General features: G+C 47.6%; 1 protein-coding gene across 1 annotated transcript in view; it reads left to right on the top strand.

Annotated features, from left to right (window-relative positions):
- The window catches only part of RASA3 (RAS p21 protein activator 3), a 115,923-nt gene that overhangs the window by 56,187 nt on the left and 39,707 nt on the right, over nucleotides 1–20,029 (top strand). The window contains exons 3-4 of the mRNA XM_079778739.1: nucleotides 3,227–3,330; nucleotides 16,385–16,479. Of these exons, the coding sequence (XP_079634865.1) occupies nucleotides 3,227–3,330; nucleotides 16,385–16,479 (199 nt within the window). The remainder of the gene's footprint in view (nucleotides 1–3,226; nucleotides 3,331–16,384; nucleotides 16,480–20,029) is intronic.

Here is a 20,029-nt window from a genome sequence, read left to right on the forward strand (position 1 = left end):
TTTAAAGTGTAAAATTGAGCAATTTTTAGTAAATTTACAGAGTGTGTCATTATCACTATATTCATTTTAGAACACTCAAGAAGAGCCCATTGCAGTTACCTCCCTCCCACCTCCAGCCTCCCGCATTCACTGACCTACTTTGTACACATTTGCTTTTTCTGGACATTTCTTATAAATGGAATATTAAAAAGGGGGTTGGATTTTTTTATTTGCATCTGTATTCTTTCACTTAGCATGCTTCTGAGGTTCATTGTGGTGGCATTTCTTAGCACTTTGTTCCTTTTTTTATCACCAAACAAGAATCTATTGTATGGATTTACCAGATTTTGTTTTTCCATTTGTCACTTGACATTTGGGTTGTTTCCACCTTTGGGCTGTTGTGAATAATGCTGCTGTGAACATTCATGTATCCGTTTTTGTATAGATACATTTTCATTTCTCTTGGGTATTGCTAGGAGAGGAATTGCTGGGCCCTGTCATCACTCTGTGTTTAACTTTTTAATACCCTGCCAAACTGTTTCCTGAAGTGGCTGCACTAGTTTGCATTTCCACCAGCAATGTAAGAGGGTTCCAATTTCTCCACATCCTTCCTAATACCTGTTGCCATCTTTTTTATTATCGCCATCCTAGTAGGGGGAAGTGGTATTTTGTCAGTTAATTTGCATTTCCCTGTTGGCTAATGATGTTAAACTTTTTTTATATGCTTGTGGATCATTTGTCTGCTTTGGTGATATATCTGTTCAAATCTTTTGCCCATTTTTCAATTGAACTACTTACCTGCTTCTTATTGTGCTGTAAAAGTGTCTTTTTTTAATGTATTCTGGATACAAGTTTTATATCAGATACATGATTTGCAAAGATTTTCTCCTAGTCTTTCTTTGAAGTTTCATAATAGTGTATTTTAAAGCACAATATTTTTAATTTTGATGAAGTTTGGCTTACTGATATTTTTTTCCTTTAGAAATTGTTTTGATGTCATATCTAAAAATGTTTTGCCTTCCTCTAGGTTACAAAGATTTATTTCTGTATAGTTACAGTTTTAGTTGTTGCCATTTTAGCCCTTACATCTAGGTGTGTGATTACTTTGAGTTAATTTTTTGTGTATGGTGTGAGGTAGGGATCTGCCTGTCCCTGGGCCAGGACCACACTGTCTGGATTACTGTCACTTTGCAGTAAGTTTTGAAACCTGGAACTGTAGGTCCTCCACCTTTGCTCTTCTTTCTCAAGCATGTGCTGGCCGACATGGGTCCTTTGTCTTTCTAGCTGGAAGGATTGGCACACTGGTTGGTGTCTGACATGGGCTGTCAGACCTGCTGGTTTCCCCGCCTCTCTCAGCCTTTCCTCCTCACTGACTCTCTTGCCCTGACTCAGTGTGTTTGGGTCCAGACCTGGGCAGTGCCCGCTGTGGGCCCGTTCTGGACCCCACACTTGTCCTTCTCCCTCCTTGCCTACTGCTTTCCTCTCCTGCACTGTGCCCCATCCCTTCTGAACCGGGTTTCATTTCCCATCACGCCTTACTTCTGTGATGGCTTATTTGCTTCTCCCCCTTCTCCCTGCGATGACCCTGGAGCTCCTCAAGGCTCCAGCTGTTTGTGCTCATGACCTTCAAATAACGGTGTGTCGTGCCATAAAAAAGTCTGTATTTTATAGAATCTGTGACATTTGTCAATTATGGACGTACCATTATTTTATGTACACTAAAAAAATGCTAATTAATCTATGAAACAGTTTTTTCTGACATTGATTGTAGGATACATTCTGACTTCAGAGGTGCTAAACTTGAGAAAATACGGCCTTGGAGCTCTCTTAGTTGGGAACTGATTCTCCGCCCGCCCCCCTCCCTTTCTTCCCTATTGTCATGTCTGTGTCACTCACAGTAAACTTTCACTAGGAGACACGGTATCAATTCTTTCCATCTCTCTTTTCATACCTGGTCAGCAGCCTACATCCCTCTTTCTCCTAACAAAATGAAGCACACTGTTTTAGTTTTTACTTGACCTGTTCCATGTTTCCTGTGCTGGGCCTTAGCCATGAGCATGCGTGGAAGTGGAATCATGCCAGATTCCAAGGTAGTTGTAGGTGTGTGCGCTGAAGTAACTGTTCCATTTCCTCCCTGGTGGATGCAGGTATGGCAGGGGGCCGTGTTCTGTGCATATTCACGGTGGCTTCCATGAACCAGTGTCTGTTCACCTCAGGCTGCACCCGGCTAGGACGGCCCCGGGGTTCCAGCCCCTCAATTAGAATTTTTAGTTTATTTTGAGTCTCCACCTGTGGGTGAATGAGCCTCAGGGTCTGTGTGGACAGTTGGCTCTGGTGGGTAAGACTCCTCTACCTGGCGAGAGGTGCGGATGGTGGCCTGGTCGGAATTTAACCCCGACTCCTGGAGAAAGGGGAGCGCTCTGTACCATCTGAACGCTGGGTGAGGCCTGCGACCTGCCACCCCGACCCTCAAGATGGTTAGCAGCCCTGGAGCATTTGTGCTGAAGCTGGACACACACAATAGACATGGCTTTGTTAACCTTTTCACTTGGATGTCGAGTGTTACTCGACACGGTTAGCATTAAATCCCGAGTAGAAGAAAAAAGCAAGCGAGTGCAAAGGGTTAATGCCACGATCTCTCTGGTGTCGAGCTCTCTGGTTTCCCCGAGCTGTCGCCAAACCAGCACAGCAATTCCTTCATTTGATGCAGTGATTTTCAACCAGGGTGCCACAGGAATTTTTAAAACATGCAATACCTGACTGTTAGGGCACTGACCTCTTTTTCCTTACGTTGTCAAATTAAAAAAGTGATAACAGTCAACACAACAATAGCTGTCTGGTATGAATGAATCAAAATTACACCTATTTTTTTTTGTCAGATCAGCAAAAACTATATATTTTGGTGTTCCGCAGAATTTTAGTAATTAGTTTACTCGGGCCACGAGATGAAAAAAGGTTGAAAACCGCTGATTTAACGTGACATGCCTTCAGTGCTGGGGCCACATCTTTGAAGATTTTTACAGCCTGTTCACTCTTAAGTTCATTTACATCCCAGTTAAGAAGCTGCAATTTCGTGTCTTACAAGCGAAACGTGGAATGGCGTGTTTGTGGTGCTTAAGAATGAGTGCACGTGTGTGCCCCAGGTCGGTGCTTAGGCTGCGCCCCCACCACGATGCTCACGCCACGACTGAGGACGAGGCCATCACCTCGCGGAATCTAACGGTGCTCATTCTGTTTCTTTGTCCAGCCCCTTCTATGGAGAAGACTTCTACTGTGAAATTCCGCGGAGTTTTCGTCACCTGTCCTTTTACATCTTCGATAGAGACGTTTTCCGCAGGGACTCCATCATAGGTAGGTACTTCGGTGGGTGTCGCATTCTGGTGTGAGCGGATGTCTCTTCCAGGCATCCTGTCTGAGACAGCAGAGGTGAGCGGCGTTTTCAGCCTGGCCTTTCTGGCTGTGCTCAGCCGCAGCAGGAAGCGGCCTGGGCAGCCGGCTAGCCTGGCGGTGGCACCCCCCAGGACTGGCACAGGCCGCTGAGTCCTGGCCTGGCAGCCTGTGGAGGGGCTTCACAGCATAAGATCACGTGGGAGAGACCAGCACACGCCAGCAAAGCCTTGGCAGCTGTCCTTGAAGACGAGGATACAGTAACCTCAAACCTTCTTCAAATGGCCCCCGGGGGCTCCTCCAGGGGGCTGTGTGCAGGGGAGAACCCCTCCCCCATCCCCAGGCCACCCCTGTTCCTGACTCCAACACCCTCCATAGGCCATCAGATGGTATTGGATGCTCTCAGAGGCATTGGGGTGATCTTATAGGTATTGGGGTCTTCACAGAGGCATTGGGGTGCTTTCAGAGGTATTGGGATATTTTCAGAAGTATTGTGGTGTCCTTAGACATATTGGGGCTCTCAAAGGTTTTGAGTTCCTCTCAGAGGTACTGGAGTGTTTTCAGAGGTATTAGGGTGCTCTCAATATTGGGGGGGGGTGTTCTCAGAGATATTGGGGTATGCTCAGAAGCATTGGGGTGCTCTCAGGAATGTGGGGTATTAGCAGTATTGGGGTGCTCTCAGAGGTATTGGGGTATGCTCAGAGGCACTAACATTTCAGTGGGGGACTCCTAGGGAGGGTGAGGCCCAACCTGAATGTGGAGGACAGGTGTGGAATAGCATAGAAGCTTCCCGAGTTCAGTAGTGCACCTGTGTTCCTGTTCATGTTTACTGTGGCCCCAAAAATAGAATCGAGAAGTCAAACATGAGCACGACTGTAGTTGCTGGGATCCAAGCACCATGTAACGTCCGTGGGGTGGCCTTGGCCTTTCCTGGGAGGGAGGCTCTTGGGTAGAGCACTTGGCGTTTGAAGTGCACTTGAGTCACGCAGACAGTTGATCACCTTTCCTCTGGATCAGGCTTGGGGTTCCGAAGGGCTCCATTCTCACTGCCCAGACCTCTTGAGCAGGTCACCCACATAGCCAGCAGGGATGTTTCATCAAGACCGCAGCAGCTCCCAGCAGCACACAGTACAGTTGGCCGCCTTCCCTGCAGCTCTTGCTCAGCCTGTGGCCTCACCCCCTCTGGCATTTACTCCCAGCCTGCTGGGCTTCTACGCTGCCTCCTTAGTTCTCAGCCTGTGGGTCCAGCTTCCCTGCAGGATCCCTGTGGTGTCTCGAGGCATCTCGGATGCATCATGCTGAACTCAGAGTGGCCACCAAAGGTTCCTCATTGCTGAGTAAACCCTGTACCTGCTGCTTCCTCACCCTCCTAGCTGCCCTGCCGAGACTTGGAGCTCAGTTCCTGCAGGTGCTGCCACATCACTCTACACCAAACATGTCAAACTCAAAGGCTAATATGGGCCAAATAAACGAGGCATGTAGCTCACAGACCGCGAGTTTGACATGCTTGCCCTACACCGAGCTTTCACTTGCTTGGACTGTAGCCTGCATGGCCTCTGAGTTTGCCCCCTGAGAAGATAAGACACTCCTCCCTTCACTCCACGGCCTTTTCTTCGTGTGTGCCGTGAGCATCTCCTCCCAGTTAAAGCTGACCACTGACATCCCACTGTACTTACGAAAAAGCTCAAAACATGGCTAGGGCCCAGAAGTGACTCCATCGTGCCTGTCCCCAACATCTGGCTTTGGCTTAGGAGGCAGATACTACACATTTGTGAAAACAATGGATGGTTTTTGAAAATACCTCTACGCATTCCATTTATTACATTTTAGAAATTCAATCTGTTTTATAGATAGTTTCCCATCTGAAGAAACTCTTTTCTGGAGGTTTATGCTTCCATTTTAGAGCCTGATTTATTTTTTAAAATATTGCCAAGTTTGAGGCCACACTGTCTGATTTGGCCTGGAGAAGGAAGTCCACACTCCCTTGCATGTAGTCAAGGCCTTTCATAATCTGACCACATTGTCCTCTGGGCTTAGCTTCTCAATGGCCTTTCTAGCCATCTCAACATAAACACACGTGTGCATTCACACACATGTGTAGCACCCCACTTGTGCCCCTGTGCAGGCCTCTACCCTCTTAACACTAGAAACCTTTTTAATATATCTCAGTTTTCTGAAACCTGACTAGTCCCACAGTGATGAGCTCAGATGCTTTCTATCTTCAAGCAGCATGCTCCTCCTTTTCTCCTGGGGAGTATGTTAAAATCCAGGTACCCAAGCCCCCACCCATGCTGGTGGATCCAGATGGTCCAGGGTCTGAACATAGAATTCCACAGTTTTATTAAGTTTCTCAGGGTGACATTTACAGTTAGAAGGAAACTAACATGTGCTGAATGCTTATATATGCCAGGCATAAAAGCATGCCATTTATCCTTTGTATTAACCCCAGGAAGTAGATATCCCCTCTATTTGCTGTATCAAGAAGAAACTGAGGCTCAGAGAAGATAAGACACTTGTCTGAAGATGCATAGCTAACAGGTGGTGAGCCAACAAGTCAGACATTTCCTGTCATATTTCTAGAGAAGTGAGTACCAGTGTTGGCAGAGACTTGGGAGGAGAAAGGTGTCTACACCTGCTTAGTCATCCCATGAAGTCAGCTCCCTCCCTGAAGACTCCTCAGTGGGTGCTGCCTATCCCCAGAACTTGCTCTCACTCTGAATCTAATTCTCATCCTGCCTAATGTGACAGAGGTGGCTTCCCAGAATTCAATCTGAACATTTTATATTTTAATCAAGCATTTGGATAGCATTTAGATTTATGCTTTCTCTGGGACTCTGACGTTGTGTGAGTGTGAGAGCGTTCCTAAACCTAAGTGATTTGGACTGACTAGAGGCAGGGAAAGCAGCAGTCACCTTCTCTGCCAGAATCACCAGATCTGCGGGGTCTACAGCAGATGGGGGGCTGGAGAAAGTGACATACACATTCTGCTGCTCTGCTCTCCAGTTGTTCCATGACCGGCAGAGCGGGGATGTGCCTTAGTACCCCCTCCTCAGCCCGCCCCTCTCCCACACCCACCTCCATCCCCTCCCTTTTCTTCCTTTCCAATCTCATGCTCCGTCATTTCCTTCTCTCCTTCACCCTGTTTTCCTTTTTAAGATCTTGGTCCACATGTGAATTTCTCCTTTAGTCCATGCGCGTGGCTTATTTCCTACCCTGAGTCATCTCCATGAGCCATCACAACGCCTCTTACTTGATCTATTAAAGTTGGGCAAATAAGGCTTCCAAGACAGTACAAACCTAGAGCTTAGCAAAGAAACAGGTGGGGCAGTGGGGAGCCTTTATACAGAAGCAGGACGTGTTGATGCTTGCTTTATTTAGGCTAGGGTGGCTTAGTTGAAGAAGAATAAAACTTTATGAAAGTTTTATCAAGCATTCATGTGTTGAGACTTAAGTGAACTCTGTTGCTTATACTAAAAACGTGTTGCATATGTGTAGATAGAGATTAGTGTCTGATCCTAGGAAGTTAAACCCAACTCTCCGATATTAATGAGCCATTTGGTGTGTCAATGAGCTGCACTTTGGTTGTCATTTCTTCCATCTTCCATGTTCTCACTCTGGAAGAATGGTAAGTGCTGCCTGTTTCTTCTGCAACTATCTGGCAGGAATTCGTATTGTAGGAAAGGAGGAGACATGTAAAGTGAAGTATCTGGTGCATATCTGTTCTAATCATGTATATAAAAATACTTAGCACTTACTATGTGCAGGTATTGTTCTAGGTGCTTTACAAATATTGACTCACTTCATATTCATAATTCTGTGAAGTAGGTGCATTTTTCAGATGAGGAAACTGGTACAGACAAGTCACACGGCTTTTGGGTGGTGTTCAGACCTTGGCAGCCAGGTTCCCAAGTCTGTGCTTCTGAGCTCTTGACCTTATTTCAGATTATGCTTCATTGCCTGTATTTAGAGGCAATAGTTGATTGAATGTGTAGCCTGATAGGGGGCGGGCAGGGAAGGAGAAGTCCAAGGTGGCTTCTGGTTATGGGTTTACAACACCAGGTGGATGGTGGGTGGTGGGACATAGATGGAGCTGGAAAATGGTGGATGGTGGTGGTGGTGGTGGAAGGTGGGTAGGAGATGGTGATGGCAGAATGAGTTATTCATATCAGAACAAAATATCATCCTCCATGACCCACTACTACCATCCCCTCCAGTGCGCTATAGTTTGCTATCACCATCCTCCATCCTCCTCTCATTATGTACCAACTACCCAACATTTATCATTCATCCTCTGTCCTGTATGACTCTCCACTCACCACCTACCATTTGCCATCCACCATCACCATTCCACCACCTTTCACTCATCACCTGCCATCTACAATCTACTGCCACCCATCATCCACCATCACCATTCATCCATCATGTACTATATTCCACCATCACCATCCACCACTCTTTACCCATCATGTATTGTCTACTACCTGCCATCGATCATTTGTCTATCTTCTACCTCTCCAGCTGTGACTTACTAGCTACATCTATAACCATCCATTATCTACCATTTATCATCACCACCACCACTCCCCCCCATCACCATGCACCATCTACCATCACTGTTCACCCTCTTCCATCATCCACCATTACTGTTCACCACTCCTACTCATCTATACCAGCTACCTTCTACCACCACCCACCATCCACCACCCACCATCACTATCTACCACCTTCTACCCATCACCTATGATCCACCAATCATCTGTCCTCCACCATTACTTACCATCCACCATCACCAAGCCCTCCTCCTATCCCTTGACCCACCATTCCTTTCCCACTACCACTGTCCACAATTTTTCAGCTCCATCTGTATCCTGCTACCAAAATTCACTTAGTGAAAACCCATAACCCAGGAGTGATCCTGGATTCCCCATCCCCATTTATCTCTGTCTCAGCCCCTGACATATATCTCCTCTTTATTGGAATGGGGCCATGTGATTGTGGAATACTTCCTTTTTAGGTGTCTACATATAAACATCAGAGCCTCGCAGTAGATTTACTTTCCCCTGAAGAGGGTAGCTCTCTGCAGGCACAGGATAATGTGTGGCAGATGTGGGCCCAAGGCCAGGGAGCCCTACTGCTGCCAACCCTGTGGGTAGAAAGTGGATACTCATCCTCTTCCACCAAACGCTCCTTTCAGCTTGCGCCTCCTCTGGTGTGAGCCGCCTTGAGTGCACCCGCCCTCCTGCTTTCCCAGTCCAGGGAAGACGCATGGGTGGTGGGTTTCCACTTGACAGATAACAAGAAATTCAAAATCAAAAACTCTAAAGGCAGCTTCGGTGCTGTGGTAGCATAAAGTTGTGCTTATGGCGGAATGATCCAGGCCACTGGTGTTGTTTCTGGCAGTATAGCCCAGAGCTTCCCACGCTTGTTAAAATACAGGTGCTGATGCATGGGTCTGGGAAGGGCCTGAGAGCCTGCATTTCCAACGGATAACATTCTTGGAAACTGCTGCGATTTAAGTAGAAACACCTGGAGTTTGTTCAGGAAGTGCTTGGCATGGATCTCCTAGGAACTCAGATAATTCACATCTGACTTCATTTTAATATGGAACTGTGGTAGGAGCTTTCCAACGGAATCCTTAGCGCTGAAGGAACTGATAAAGAAGGGTTTGCAAGCAGACAGTGCACACTTTCCAGGTCTTGAGGGATCTCCGTTGGTGTGATGATGGGCCTGGAATTCAGATCTGACCGTGGGATTCCACTGCTCAGGTCCTGCAGGTCTCCCTTTGCCTCAAGATGACTCCCAAACCCTTAGCTGGGTGTTCAAGCCCTTAGTGATTGCCCTGCCGAGGGCTTCCTCCTTCCTGACCTCCTCGATCCCAGACGTGGGCCCAGGTTCTCCTGATTCCTTCCAGTCTCTCTCCTGGTGCCCCCTGCCTCCTGGCCTTGGCTCACACTGCTCCCTCTGCATGGCGCCCACCTCTGGCCCTTCACCTCACCCCCATGCGCACCTGGCTACTGCTGCCCATCTGAGACCCTGGTTAGCCAGAGACGACACCTGAGTGAGCTGCCCTTCCATGTGTGTGCTCTCCGTGGCTTCACCTGCTGGAGCATTTCTTTTGCTTTTTGTCACATGTTCATTGGACTATACTTCCTATGGCCTGGAGCTCCTTGAGGGTTTATCTCTATCCAACACCTACTGAGTGCACCACGGTTTGTTCAAGGAGGGATGGAAAGAAGCAGGAGAGGGAAGAGCAGAGTGTAGAATCTTAAGCTGCCCAGTTAGAAGTTGACATTTTACCCAGTGACGCTGTGGCTGCATTGGATACACCAGTGTGATAGATGAAAGTGAATATGGAGAAAGAGTATTGGCCTTAGTAATTGGCTCAGATTATACTAGAATGAAGAGGATATCCACTAATCCTTGGAGGCATAGAAAAACTTTTTTGAGTGGTAATCCTAAGAAAAAAAACATGTTTAAATATTTTTGTACGTTTTAATCAGAGAACCTGGTCACATTGGTTCTGGGGTTATTTCCCCTTAAAATAACCAAAATAAGTTCTTTATTAATCATTCTGTTTAAGGTACCTGCTAATTTTTGAAGATAACCAGCAAAATCATGGCTTAGCCATTCTTGGTGGCTTTAAAATTATGGTGTGTCAGTTGCAATTGGACTTAGATGTTTTCACTGTCGTTTTTACAGCTGTAAAAATAAGTGGCTGTCTGAATCTCCAGGAATAATTTAAAGTTATGACTAGTAATTATGTTGTTACAGTATGAGAAGCCAAGTTCTAGGGTATAAATTTGTATCACGGAAATGAGCGCAGCGTCATCGGCTTCTCACGGTCTCCTGTGTCTGATCTGCTGGCCTCGCACCAGCAGGAGCCCACACTCACCTTCAGGTTTTCCTGCTGCAGTTGCACGTGTGCCCCTCTGAGGGTCGAGTCCAGGAGGGAGGGGTGTATCCAGTGAGGGTGCCACCAACTCTGTTCTTTTCCAAACTCTTTTTGCTATTCTAGGCCTTTGAATTGACATTTACATATTTTAATCAGCTTCTTTTAAAAAACTTTTTTTTTCAACTACAGTCTATATTCATAGCATTCTACACCAGTTTCAGATGTACAGCAAAGTGGCTGAAAAACCATGCACTCTACAGAGGTCCCCCACTGCCCAAGTACCCACCTGGCCCCATACCCAGTTATCTCAATATTATTGACTATACTAGAAGCCCGGTGCACGAAATTCGTGCACAGCGGGGGGTTGTCCCTCAGCCCAGCCTGCACCCTCTCCAATCTGGGACTCCTGGAGGGATGTCCGACTGCCCGTTTAGGCCCGATCCTGGGTGGGATCGGGCCTAAACGGGCAGTCGGACATCCCTCTCACAATCCAGGACTGCTGGCTCCCAACTGCTTGCCTGCCTGCCTTCCTGATTGCCCCTAACCGCTTCTGCCTGCCAGCCTGATCACCCCCTAACCACTCCGCTGCCAGCCTGGTTGATGCTTAACTGCTCCCCTGCCAGCCCGATTGCCCCCAACTTCCCTCCTCTGCCAGCCTGGTCACCCCTAACTGCCCTCTCCTGCAGGGTTGATCACCTCCAACTGCCCTCCCTTGCAAGCCTGGTCCCTCTCAACTGCCCTCCCTTGCAGGCCAGGTGCCTCCCAACTGCCCTCCCCTGCTGGCAATCTTGTAGTGGCCATCTTGTGTCCACATGGGGGCAGGATCTTTGACCACATGGGGGCAGCTATATTGTGTGTTATAGTGATGATCAATCTGTATATTACTTTTATTAGATAGGATAGAGGCCTGGTGCACGGGTGGGGGCCAGCTGGTTTGCCCTGAAGGGTGTCCCGGATCAGGGTGGGGTTCCCTTGGGGCGTGGGTCGGCCTGAGCGAGGGGTCTGTGGTGGTTTGCAGGCCGGCCACGCCCCCTGGCAACCCAAGCGGAGGCCTGGTATCTGGAATTTATTTTCCTTCTACAATTGAAACTTTGTAGCCTGGAGCGGAGCCAAGCCTGCTGCTCCCTCCGGGGCGGCAGCCATTTCTGTGGCAGTTAATTCTCCTTCTACAATTGAAACTTTGTAGCCTTAAGCGGATGGGCCCGGCCAGGGTGTGCGGAAAGCTTTGCTGCCCCTGTTGCCGCCGACAACCCTGGTCTGCTCTCTCAAGCTCCATTCTGCCGCCATTTGTTTGAATTTGTTTACCTTCTATAATTGAAACTTTGTAGCTTGAGTGGAGGCTTAGGCCTGCAACGGCTATGGAAAGCTTGGCTTGCTCTGTTACCTGGGTAACCTTGCTCTCTGTGGCTGTAGCCATCTTGGATGGGGGTTAATTTGCATAGTCGCCCTGATTGGCTGGTGGGCGTGGCTTGGCTGGTGGGCGTGATTTATGTAGCGGAGTGATGGTTAATTTGCATATTACCATTTTATTAGAGAGGATTCTCCATTCTGCAATCCGCATCTCTGTGACTATTCTGCAACTACCAATTTGTACTGCTTTTTTACCCAGTCCCCACTCCCCCTCCCTTCTGACAGCTGGCAGTCTGTTCTTTATGAGTCTGTTTCTATCTTGTTTCTCTGTTTATTTTGTTCATTAGATTCCACATATAAGTGAAATCATATGGTATTTGTTTTTCTCTGAGTGGCTTATTTCACTTAGCATAATGCCCTCTAGGCCCATACATGCTGTAACAAAAGGTAAGATTTCCTTCACATTTACATTGTGTAAATGTACCACAGCTTTCTTATCCACTCATCTACTGATGGATACTTGGATTGCTCCCATATTGTGACTATTGTAAATAACGCTGCATTGAACATAGGGTGCATATATTCTTTCAAATTAGTGTTTTGGGTTTCTTCGGATATATTCCCAGAAGTGAAATTTCTTGGCATGAAGGCAGTTCCATTTTTAATTTTTTGAGGAACCTCCACATTGTTTTCCATAGTGGTTGCACCAATCTGCATTCCCACAAACAGTGCTTGAGGTTTCCTTTCCTCAACATCCCTGCCAACACTTGTTTGTTGATTTATTGATGATAGCCATTCTTAAAGGTGTGAGGTGATATCTCATTTTGGTTTTGATTTCTTTGATGTTTTATTAACTTAATTTCCTAAATGACTGAGATTGCTTTGATCTATAGGTTAATTTGGGGAGAATTAACATCTTAACAAAATTTCAGTCTTCAGATGTTCTGACATGGTATATCTTTCCACTTACTTGGGCCTTCTTTAATTTCTTTCATCAGTATTTGTTATGTGTTTTCAGCATACACATCTTGCAGACATTGCACACACACACACACTTATTTATTTATCCTTATATATTTTGTTTTTGATGGAGTAGACAAAGATTTTTTTTAGGTAGTATACTAAAATCACAAGCCATAAAAACATCATTTTGTGAAAGATATTGTCGTTTTTCAATTTTTATTGTCATTGCTTCTAGGCATAAACACAATTGATTTTTATGCATTGACTTTGTATTCTGCGGTCTTACTAAACACAGCTATTCTACTAGCTTGTCTTGTAGATTTTCCTATAGATTCTGTAAGTAAAGACTTTTATTTCTTCCTTTCCAGTCTACATGCCCTTGTTTCTTTCTCTTGCTTTCATGCACTGGCTAGGATACCAGGTTGAACAGGAGAGATGAGAACAAACTTCTCTTCCGCTGGCTCAATCTCGGGCAAGTGTTGGGCTGTGCCTCATTGAGTCTGCTCTTAGTCGGCTTCCTGCAGGTTTCACCCCATGATTCGCCTTCCCCCAGGTGCTCTGCCGCCTCTGTGCCTGGTTTCCCACATCACTTGCCTTCTGATGAACTACCTGGTGTGCTCTGTCTTCTGAACAGACCCTGACAGGTACAGCACCCACGGAGGAAATCATACACGGGGATTTTCGTGGTGAAAGGCAGGTAGCACCGCTCTGTCTAAATGAGAAAGTGAGGCTCAGAGTGGTTTGGCGAACTGTTAATTTCACTCTGATAGATTGGGACAGGCCTGCGGATTAAGGCATTTAAGTCAACACTGTGGTGGTGGATCAGGTGTTCTCTCAGAACCGCACTTAGAAACACTAATACACATGTTTTAAAAAGTACACGTTTGCAGAGTCTTGACTGTGACTGAGCTCTTGAAGGACAGACTGGAAGCTGGAGACCAAGGTGACCCTTGAGTCAGGAGCTACGTAGCAGGGGAAAGAGGAAGGTATTCTTGGTTGTATTTTATATATTTTTTAATGTTTCATATTTTGTACTATGTTCCTGTATTGCCGACTTAATATTACATTAAGTACTTCCAGAAGTAGAGTAATGATGTGTAAGTTGTAGGATTTATATAAGCATTAGATACATGACTCCTCCCTATGACAGTTAAAGCTCAAAAGCATTGCAATTGCGTAACATTTCAAATTGCAAATGTAATCCTCTTACCCAGCTGAACTAATCATGGAGTCGGAATATTTTTAATTTTTTTTCAATGAAACATGTTGCCCAACTCAGTTCCAAGAAATATTTCGTTTCATGTGGCTTTATTCTTGCAAAACTCAAAGTCATATTCCCATGGGGGAAAAGGGTTGTACTGGAGCCAAGCAGAGAGGAAGGAGTCTTCTCTTGGAGGCTGTTCTTCCTGGTGACCGGACAGAAGGACAGATGGCCAGAGGTGGCAGGACCCATCAGAGGTGGCAGGACCCACCTCCAGGACCTCAGCAGGACACCCACCACGTGGATTAGTGATGGAAGGGGAGGACCGAGGCTTAGGGAGGGGCCTGAGGTCGCCATTCTGCCCTTGTAACGTGATGCTTGTTGGAGGATGTTCCACGGGGCCTGTAATTTGGGTCTCTCTGAATTTCTGTGGAATATACTCTCTGCAGCCTGTGTCTGCTGTGTGTTTCCTGCATCTGTCGCTCTTCCTCTCCCACCTGCAGACTTTGACTGTGTGCAGTGGCTTAAACCGTTCTGTAGTGTGTGGCTGGACAGGATTCGGCTCCAGATGGCTCTGCCTGGTCAGAGCTGGACCATTGAGGTTGGACGTGGGCAATGGTGTTGACCCTTGGAATGCTCACCTGCTGTGTCCACTTCACAGGTGGGCAAAAGTGCTGGTTGTGTGGAATTAACTGGCCTGGACCCGAGGAGCCCTGGCTGAATGATTCCGGGGTCTTTCCCAAGTCTCTTTTGCGTGTGGGGAGTGTGAGGCAGTTACCTTCCTTTTGAGAACATGAGATGATGAAAATTTGCTGACGTATCAAATGGCACAATGATGGACAGATTGAGATTGAAGGCAGGTATTGGTGGGAGTGAATGGTCCCAACTCTCTGGATGCCTTCACCCTCTGGCACTTGGACCTGCTTTTTCATGTTTGTTTTGCCTTTCAAATGCACCATCTGTACTGGTGGGTGAGTCTTTGGGGTCTGGAGTCCAGAGCAGAGTTCAGTTGGCCGAGTTCTTGGAACAAGGTGTAAAAACCATGGGATAGCCAAAACCGGTTTGGCTTAGTGGATAGAGCATCGGTCTGCGGACTGAAACGTCCCGGGTTCGATTCCGGTCAAGGGCATGTACATTGGTTGCGGGCAGATCCCCAGTAGGGGATGTGCAGGAGGCAGCTGATCGATGTTTCTCTCTCATCGATGTTTCTAGCTCTCTGTCCCTCTCCTTTCCTCTCTGTAAAAAATCAATAAAATATATTTTTAAAAAAAACAAACCATGGGAGGGGAAATCTTGTTCTCTGCCCCGTGAAGTTCTTTGGCTGGGGCTCTGTAAATTGGACAGACAGAATACAGATTCACAGAGAGAAGCAAACAGTTCATTAATGCCTGCAGCACACACCGCGTGGGGGAACCTCAGCGCCGAGTAACTCAGAGTGTTAGACTTGGATTGGCATGGCATCTTAGCAAAGGAATAACACACTTCAGAGAGGGTCAAGGCAAAGGAAAATGGTTTTAGGCCTCCAAGGGTGACAGCCCGTGGATGGTAAATATATGGGAAAATGAATGGAGTACGTTTATTGTGTGCAGGACCATTTTGGTGCCAACTTTCCACTTCCTCATGGCCATGGAACTTCCGGGAGAGGGACTGGGGCAGCCCATTTCTCCGCGGTGTCTGCCTGTAGTCAGATAAGGGAAGATCCAGGAGGACATCTTTCTGCATCTGTTGGTTCTCATTTGCTGTGAACTAACCTTCATATACACGTGTGCCACTGTGACTGCAGGCCTGACACACACACACACATACATGCACACATACGTGAATTATACAAGCTGACTATACATTGTGTACACAGCATGCACACACTATGTAGGCTTAATATACATATGTACACACATTATTTAAGTGGAATTCACACCCACATACACACGTGTGTACACACTATATATGCTAAATATGCACAGATTTGTATTCTAAGCTACAGCTCATACAGGTACACACACACACACATTTCCATGAAATCCTCTTCACAACCTTACGAACGAGCACTGCCCTGTGTCCACTTTGCAGCATGGATGTTGAGGCAGGAGGTGATGGTGATGTGGCACGGCCTGGTCTCACTGCCAGTGTGGCCCAGCGACTGCCTCCAGTGCTCCCTCCCTCACCCCCTCCTGCATTCTTCCAAGGCCTGAGCAGTTCACTGTGTAGACGCCTGACAGCTGTTTTCTCCTCTGTAGGAAATAACCCCCACCTAGTGCCCCACCTTGCTAAAACCACCTGGGTAACATGCAAGTAGTAAAGTGCTCATACACGGCGGCCCTGCCCACACCCAGGCTGTGCTCCCAGTGTGAGAGCAGGCAGACCTGTGACCACTGTGGAAGTGACATATGATGCTTGTTCTGCTAATGGGGTGGGGCGCGGGCACCTTCAAGATGAAATGTTGCATACACTGATCTTACATAAAGGAAGACAGCGTGGCATTATCGATTTACCCCGTTATTTGTTTTGGATTATACCATTTGAAATAATTGGCGGTAACTTATGAACCTTTGTTGGGCCTGGAGGATTTGTTCTCTCCTGTGACTGCTTTCCCTCTGCTCTGTCTGGTCTAGGGAAGGTGGCCATTCAGAAGGAAGACCTGCAGAAGTACCATAACAGGGACACCTGGTTCCAGCTGCAGCACGTCGACGCTGACTCAGAAGTTCAGGTGAGACCCTCGGCGGAGCCCGTGGAACGCTGGAGGTCTTGGGGAATGGAAGACTTGATTGTGGTTAAAGGAACAGAGACAGGGTTTTGGTCCTAACAGGGAATAATGTTTAGCAAATTGTGTCCTTCTATTTATAGTAAGTATAGGCTTGCTAATTTTGTTTGTTCAGTTGGTGATTGTCACACTTTGTCATGCATGATTGAAGCACCTTTTAAAAAAAAAACAAATGTGAAAGAGCAATAACGTAATGAAGGTGAAGAGAAAACATGGGTAAGAAAAATGAAGCTGTAGGTGAGAACAGCACACAGAGCCTCCCCCGGCAAGTCCCTGTGCTTGTTGGAGGTCACCACATGTATTGTCAAGCTCCCTGCACTCAGCAAAGAAGCATCTAGAGCTAAAAGAAGTGGCCACTCTGAACAGGTTCCCACCCTCTGAGGGTCCTGGGCTCACCCTGGCTCACCTGGGCGATGTGTTAACTGGGACTGACGTCCCTGTCCAGTGGAAGGAGCTGACCCCCTAGCAGGGGAGATAGCGTGGTTCCAGGATCCCAACCCTTCCCTTTCGGCTGCCCTTGGACTTGCCCCCTGCCGGGTGTCCAGGAGCCCATCCGAATACCTGTCAGGATGGTGGCCTCGTCTTCTCTTGTGAGCCTGGCTTGTGTGGCTTCCAGTCAAGCCTGTTCCATGCCAGTATCCAGAATTCTAAGACTGGGAGCCACGGCCGGACAGCACAGCGCCCTGATGCTGAGACGCACCAGTGTTTTATCAGTGGGCCTGTGAGACACTGGGGTGTGGCAGGGGTGCCTGACCAAGCACAGGGTCTCTGGCACAGGCAGGCCTGGCTCAGAGCTCTGTGCCCCCAACCACTAGTGAGGTATGCCAGCCTTAGTCTCCTCATCTGTAAAGCGGGGTGTTGTGAACAGCTGGGCAGTGTCTGACACATTGCCGTAGGCCTCCCCTGGCCCTGCCTGGCATGCAGCATTCCTGGGCTCCTCGCCCAGCATCTGGCGCCGGCTGGCCCTCGGGTCCTCATGCTTCCTCCGAAAACCTCGGCCTCAGCCGAACTCTGAGGGGGAAGGCAACAGGGTTCAGGGTTGCTGCCTGGTGAGGCTGTGGGGCGCACTGGCCTTGTGCCCACTGGGAAGGAGCCACACACTTTAACAAAGAGGCAGCCAGAGGGAAAGTTGAGGAGCTGAGCCAAAGGGAAGCATCGTAATGGTGCTTCACGCTTAATTAATTCTGACCCAGGGGCCCCATCGTGCCGAGTAAATTAGAAAACACTGTAATTACTGCAGAACTAGTGACTGCCCGGAGTTGGAAGCAGAGTTCCAACAGTGAAGACGGATGACAACCGGAATAGCAGGCCCACCGTGCCGCTCAGGTGACTGGGCAGTCTCGTCCTTAGACAGGAGGTTCCAGAAGCCACGTGCTGCTCTGAAATGGAACCATTTCCGCTTTTTATTTTGACTGTTTACCCCGTCACTTTTATTCTGAAATAACACAGCCTGTGGCGCCGTAATCAAAATGGCTGTTACCCAGATTTAAGTTGGATTTTATTGGCAAGTGTGATTTTTCTTTTTATCTTGCCTTTTTTTTTTCCTTTTCATTTTGAAATGGTGACAGATTCACAGGAAGTCACAAAGAAGTGCACAAGGAATAATGATTAGCAAACTGTGTGCTCTCCTACTTATACTTAAAGACTGAAAATAGTGAGGAGGCCCATGTTCCTTCCCCTTTTCCCCCGTGGTACATGCTGTGTACCTGTGGGAGACCACAGCCAGGACACTGACATTCCCACGATGCAGCCCTCACTAAGATCTCACCAGTTCCACACGTCCGCATGAGTGCCAGTGTGTGCGTGTGCGTGTGTGTGCACAAGTGCATGTGGATATTCTGTGCAGCTTATCACATGTGTGTGCTCGCATGTGTGCACATGTGTATCCTGTGCAGTTTATCACGTGGGTAAAGTTGTGTAATCACCACCACAATTAATATCCAAAACTGCTCCATCAGCACACATCTTATAAATAAACATGGGTGTGTGTGTTCATTGTACAGGTGTGTGGAATATTTTCACTGTTCCATAACTGATGTCCTCTGCATGCCCGTGGACAAGTCCCTCGTCCTTCTGAGCCTGGTCCTTACCGTGTATGAGATGGGATACTGAGCCTCGCTGGGCCAGTCTCCTCGGAATTTGTGAATTATGAACGGCAAATGCATTATCATCATAACTCTGAAGAGAAGGGGGAAGGACAGTGTTTATTGGTTGTTCGCTAAGTTCCAGGCGAGGAGCTGAGCACTTTGCTTAGGGTAGTTAGTTCTCAGAGTGCCCACGCATGAAGTGGCCACACCACCATGGAAGCAGCGCTCCCCCACATTCAAACTGGCCTTTCAAGGTGCAAGTGCGACCTTTTCCTGCAGCCACAGTTTTGTTTTGAAATGTCACATTTACGGTCTTTAGAGGGGCAGAGGATGGCGTATATTTTCTTGAATCCATCTGTTGTATAATTCATAGTAAAATACATGTGTTCAACCCCGGCTGGGTGGTTCAGGGGTTCAGAGTCGACATATGAACCTGGAGGGCACAGTTTGATTCCCAATCAGGCCACATGCCCGGGTTGCGGCCTGTTTCTATCTCTCTCTCTTTCTCCCTTCCTCTCTGAAAACAATAAAACAAAATTTTAAAATCTATAATAATAAAAGCGTAATATGCAAATCGACCAAATGGCCGAGCAGTGGACTACCTTCCTCAAAGCCGGGGCTGCGAAGGCCTACTCTTGCACGAATTTCGTGCATCAGGCCTCTAGTAATAAAATAAAAGGCATGTGTCCGAGAGAATCACAAAACTGGGGCCAACAAGAGATCAGTTAGTCGCAGAATGAGGGGAAAGGACGATTTAAAGAATGACTCGCTCCCTTCTGGAATTGGTGTTTTTAAAGGCCTCTGGTAGATGACTTCATTAAAAAGAATTAGTTGCTTCTGTTCCTTCCCTGACCCTTCATGGGTAAACAGATCGAGGCGACTGGCAGGAATGGCCTTGTCTGTAGTCTGTGCTGCACAGGTGCCAAAACGTACGCTTGAACCTGGAAGGCTCCCTTTTCCCCATGCCTTGCGTTTTTCTACCCGGAGGGAGGTCCTCCCCCACGCATCCATCTGAGCCGGCCCCCCACGGAGCCGCAAGTGAGTCCTCCCCGGACTCTTCCAGGGACGCCCAGCAGCCACTGAGCTCTGCTTTGTGCTGTCTTATTTTAGTGAACTGTTATGAAAGTAGATATCCAGAAAAGAGCTCAGCTGAGCCATCCCAGCAAACCCCAGCAGCCACATCCAGATCGTCTCTGAGAATGTGACTGGTGTCAGATAATCCTACTTGAAGGATTTCCCAAACAATCGGGGTCCGCAGCTGTCCACACACCGGGACCCAGCTCGAATATTTCTGAGAGTTTACGGAATTGCAGGAAGGAAAGGGCAAGGCCAGGCTCCTTCCTTCCCCCGACTCACCTTGACGTGTGTAGCCGAGCAGGTTGGCGCTCAGACTGGCATCTGCGCCCAGT

Source organism: Cnephaeus nilssonii, assembly GCF_951640355.1.
Source record: "Cnephaeus nilssonii genome assembly, chromosome: 8".
Lineage (NCBI taxonomy): Eukaryota > Metazoa > Chordata > Mammalia > Chiroptera > Vespertilionidae > Cnephaeus > Cnephaeus nilssonii.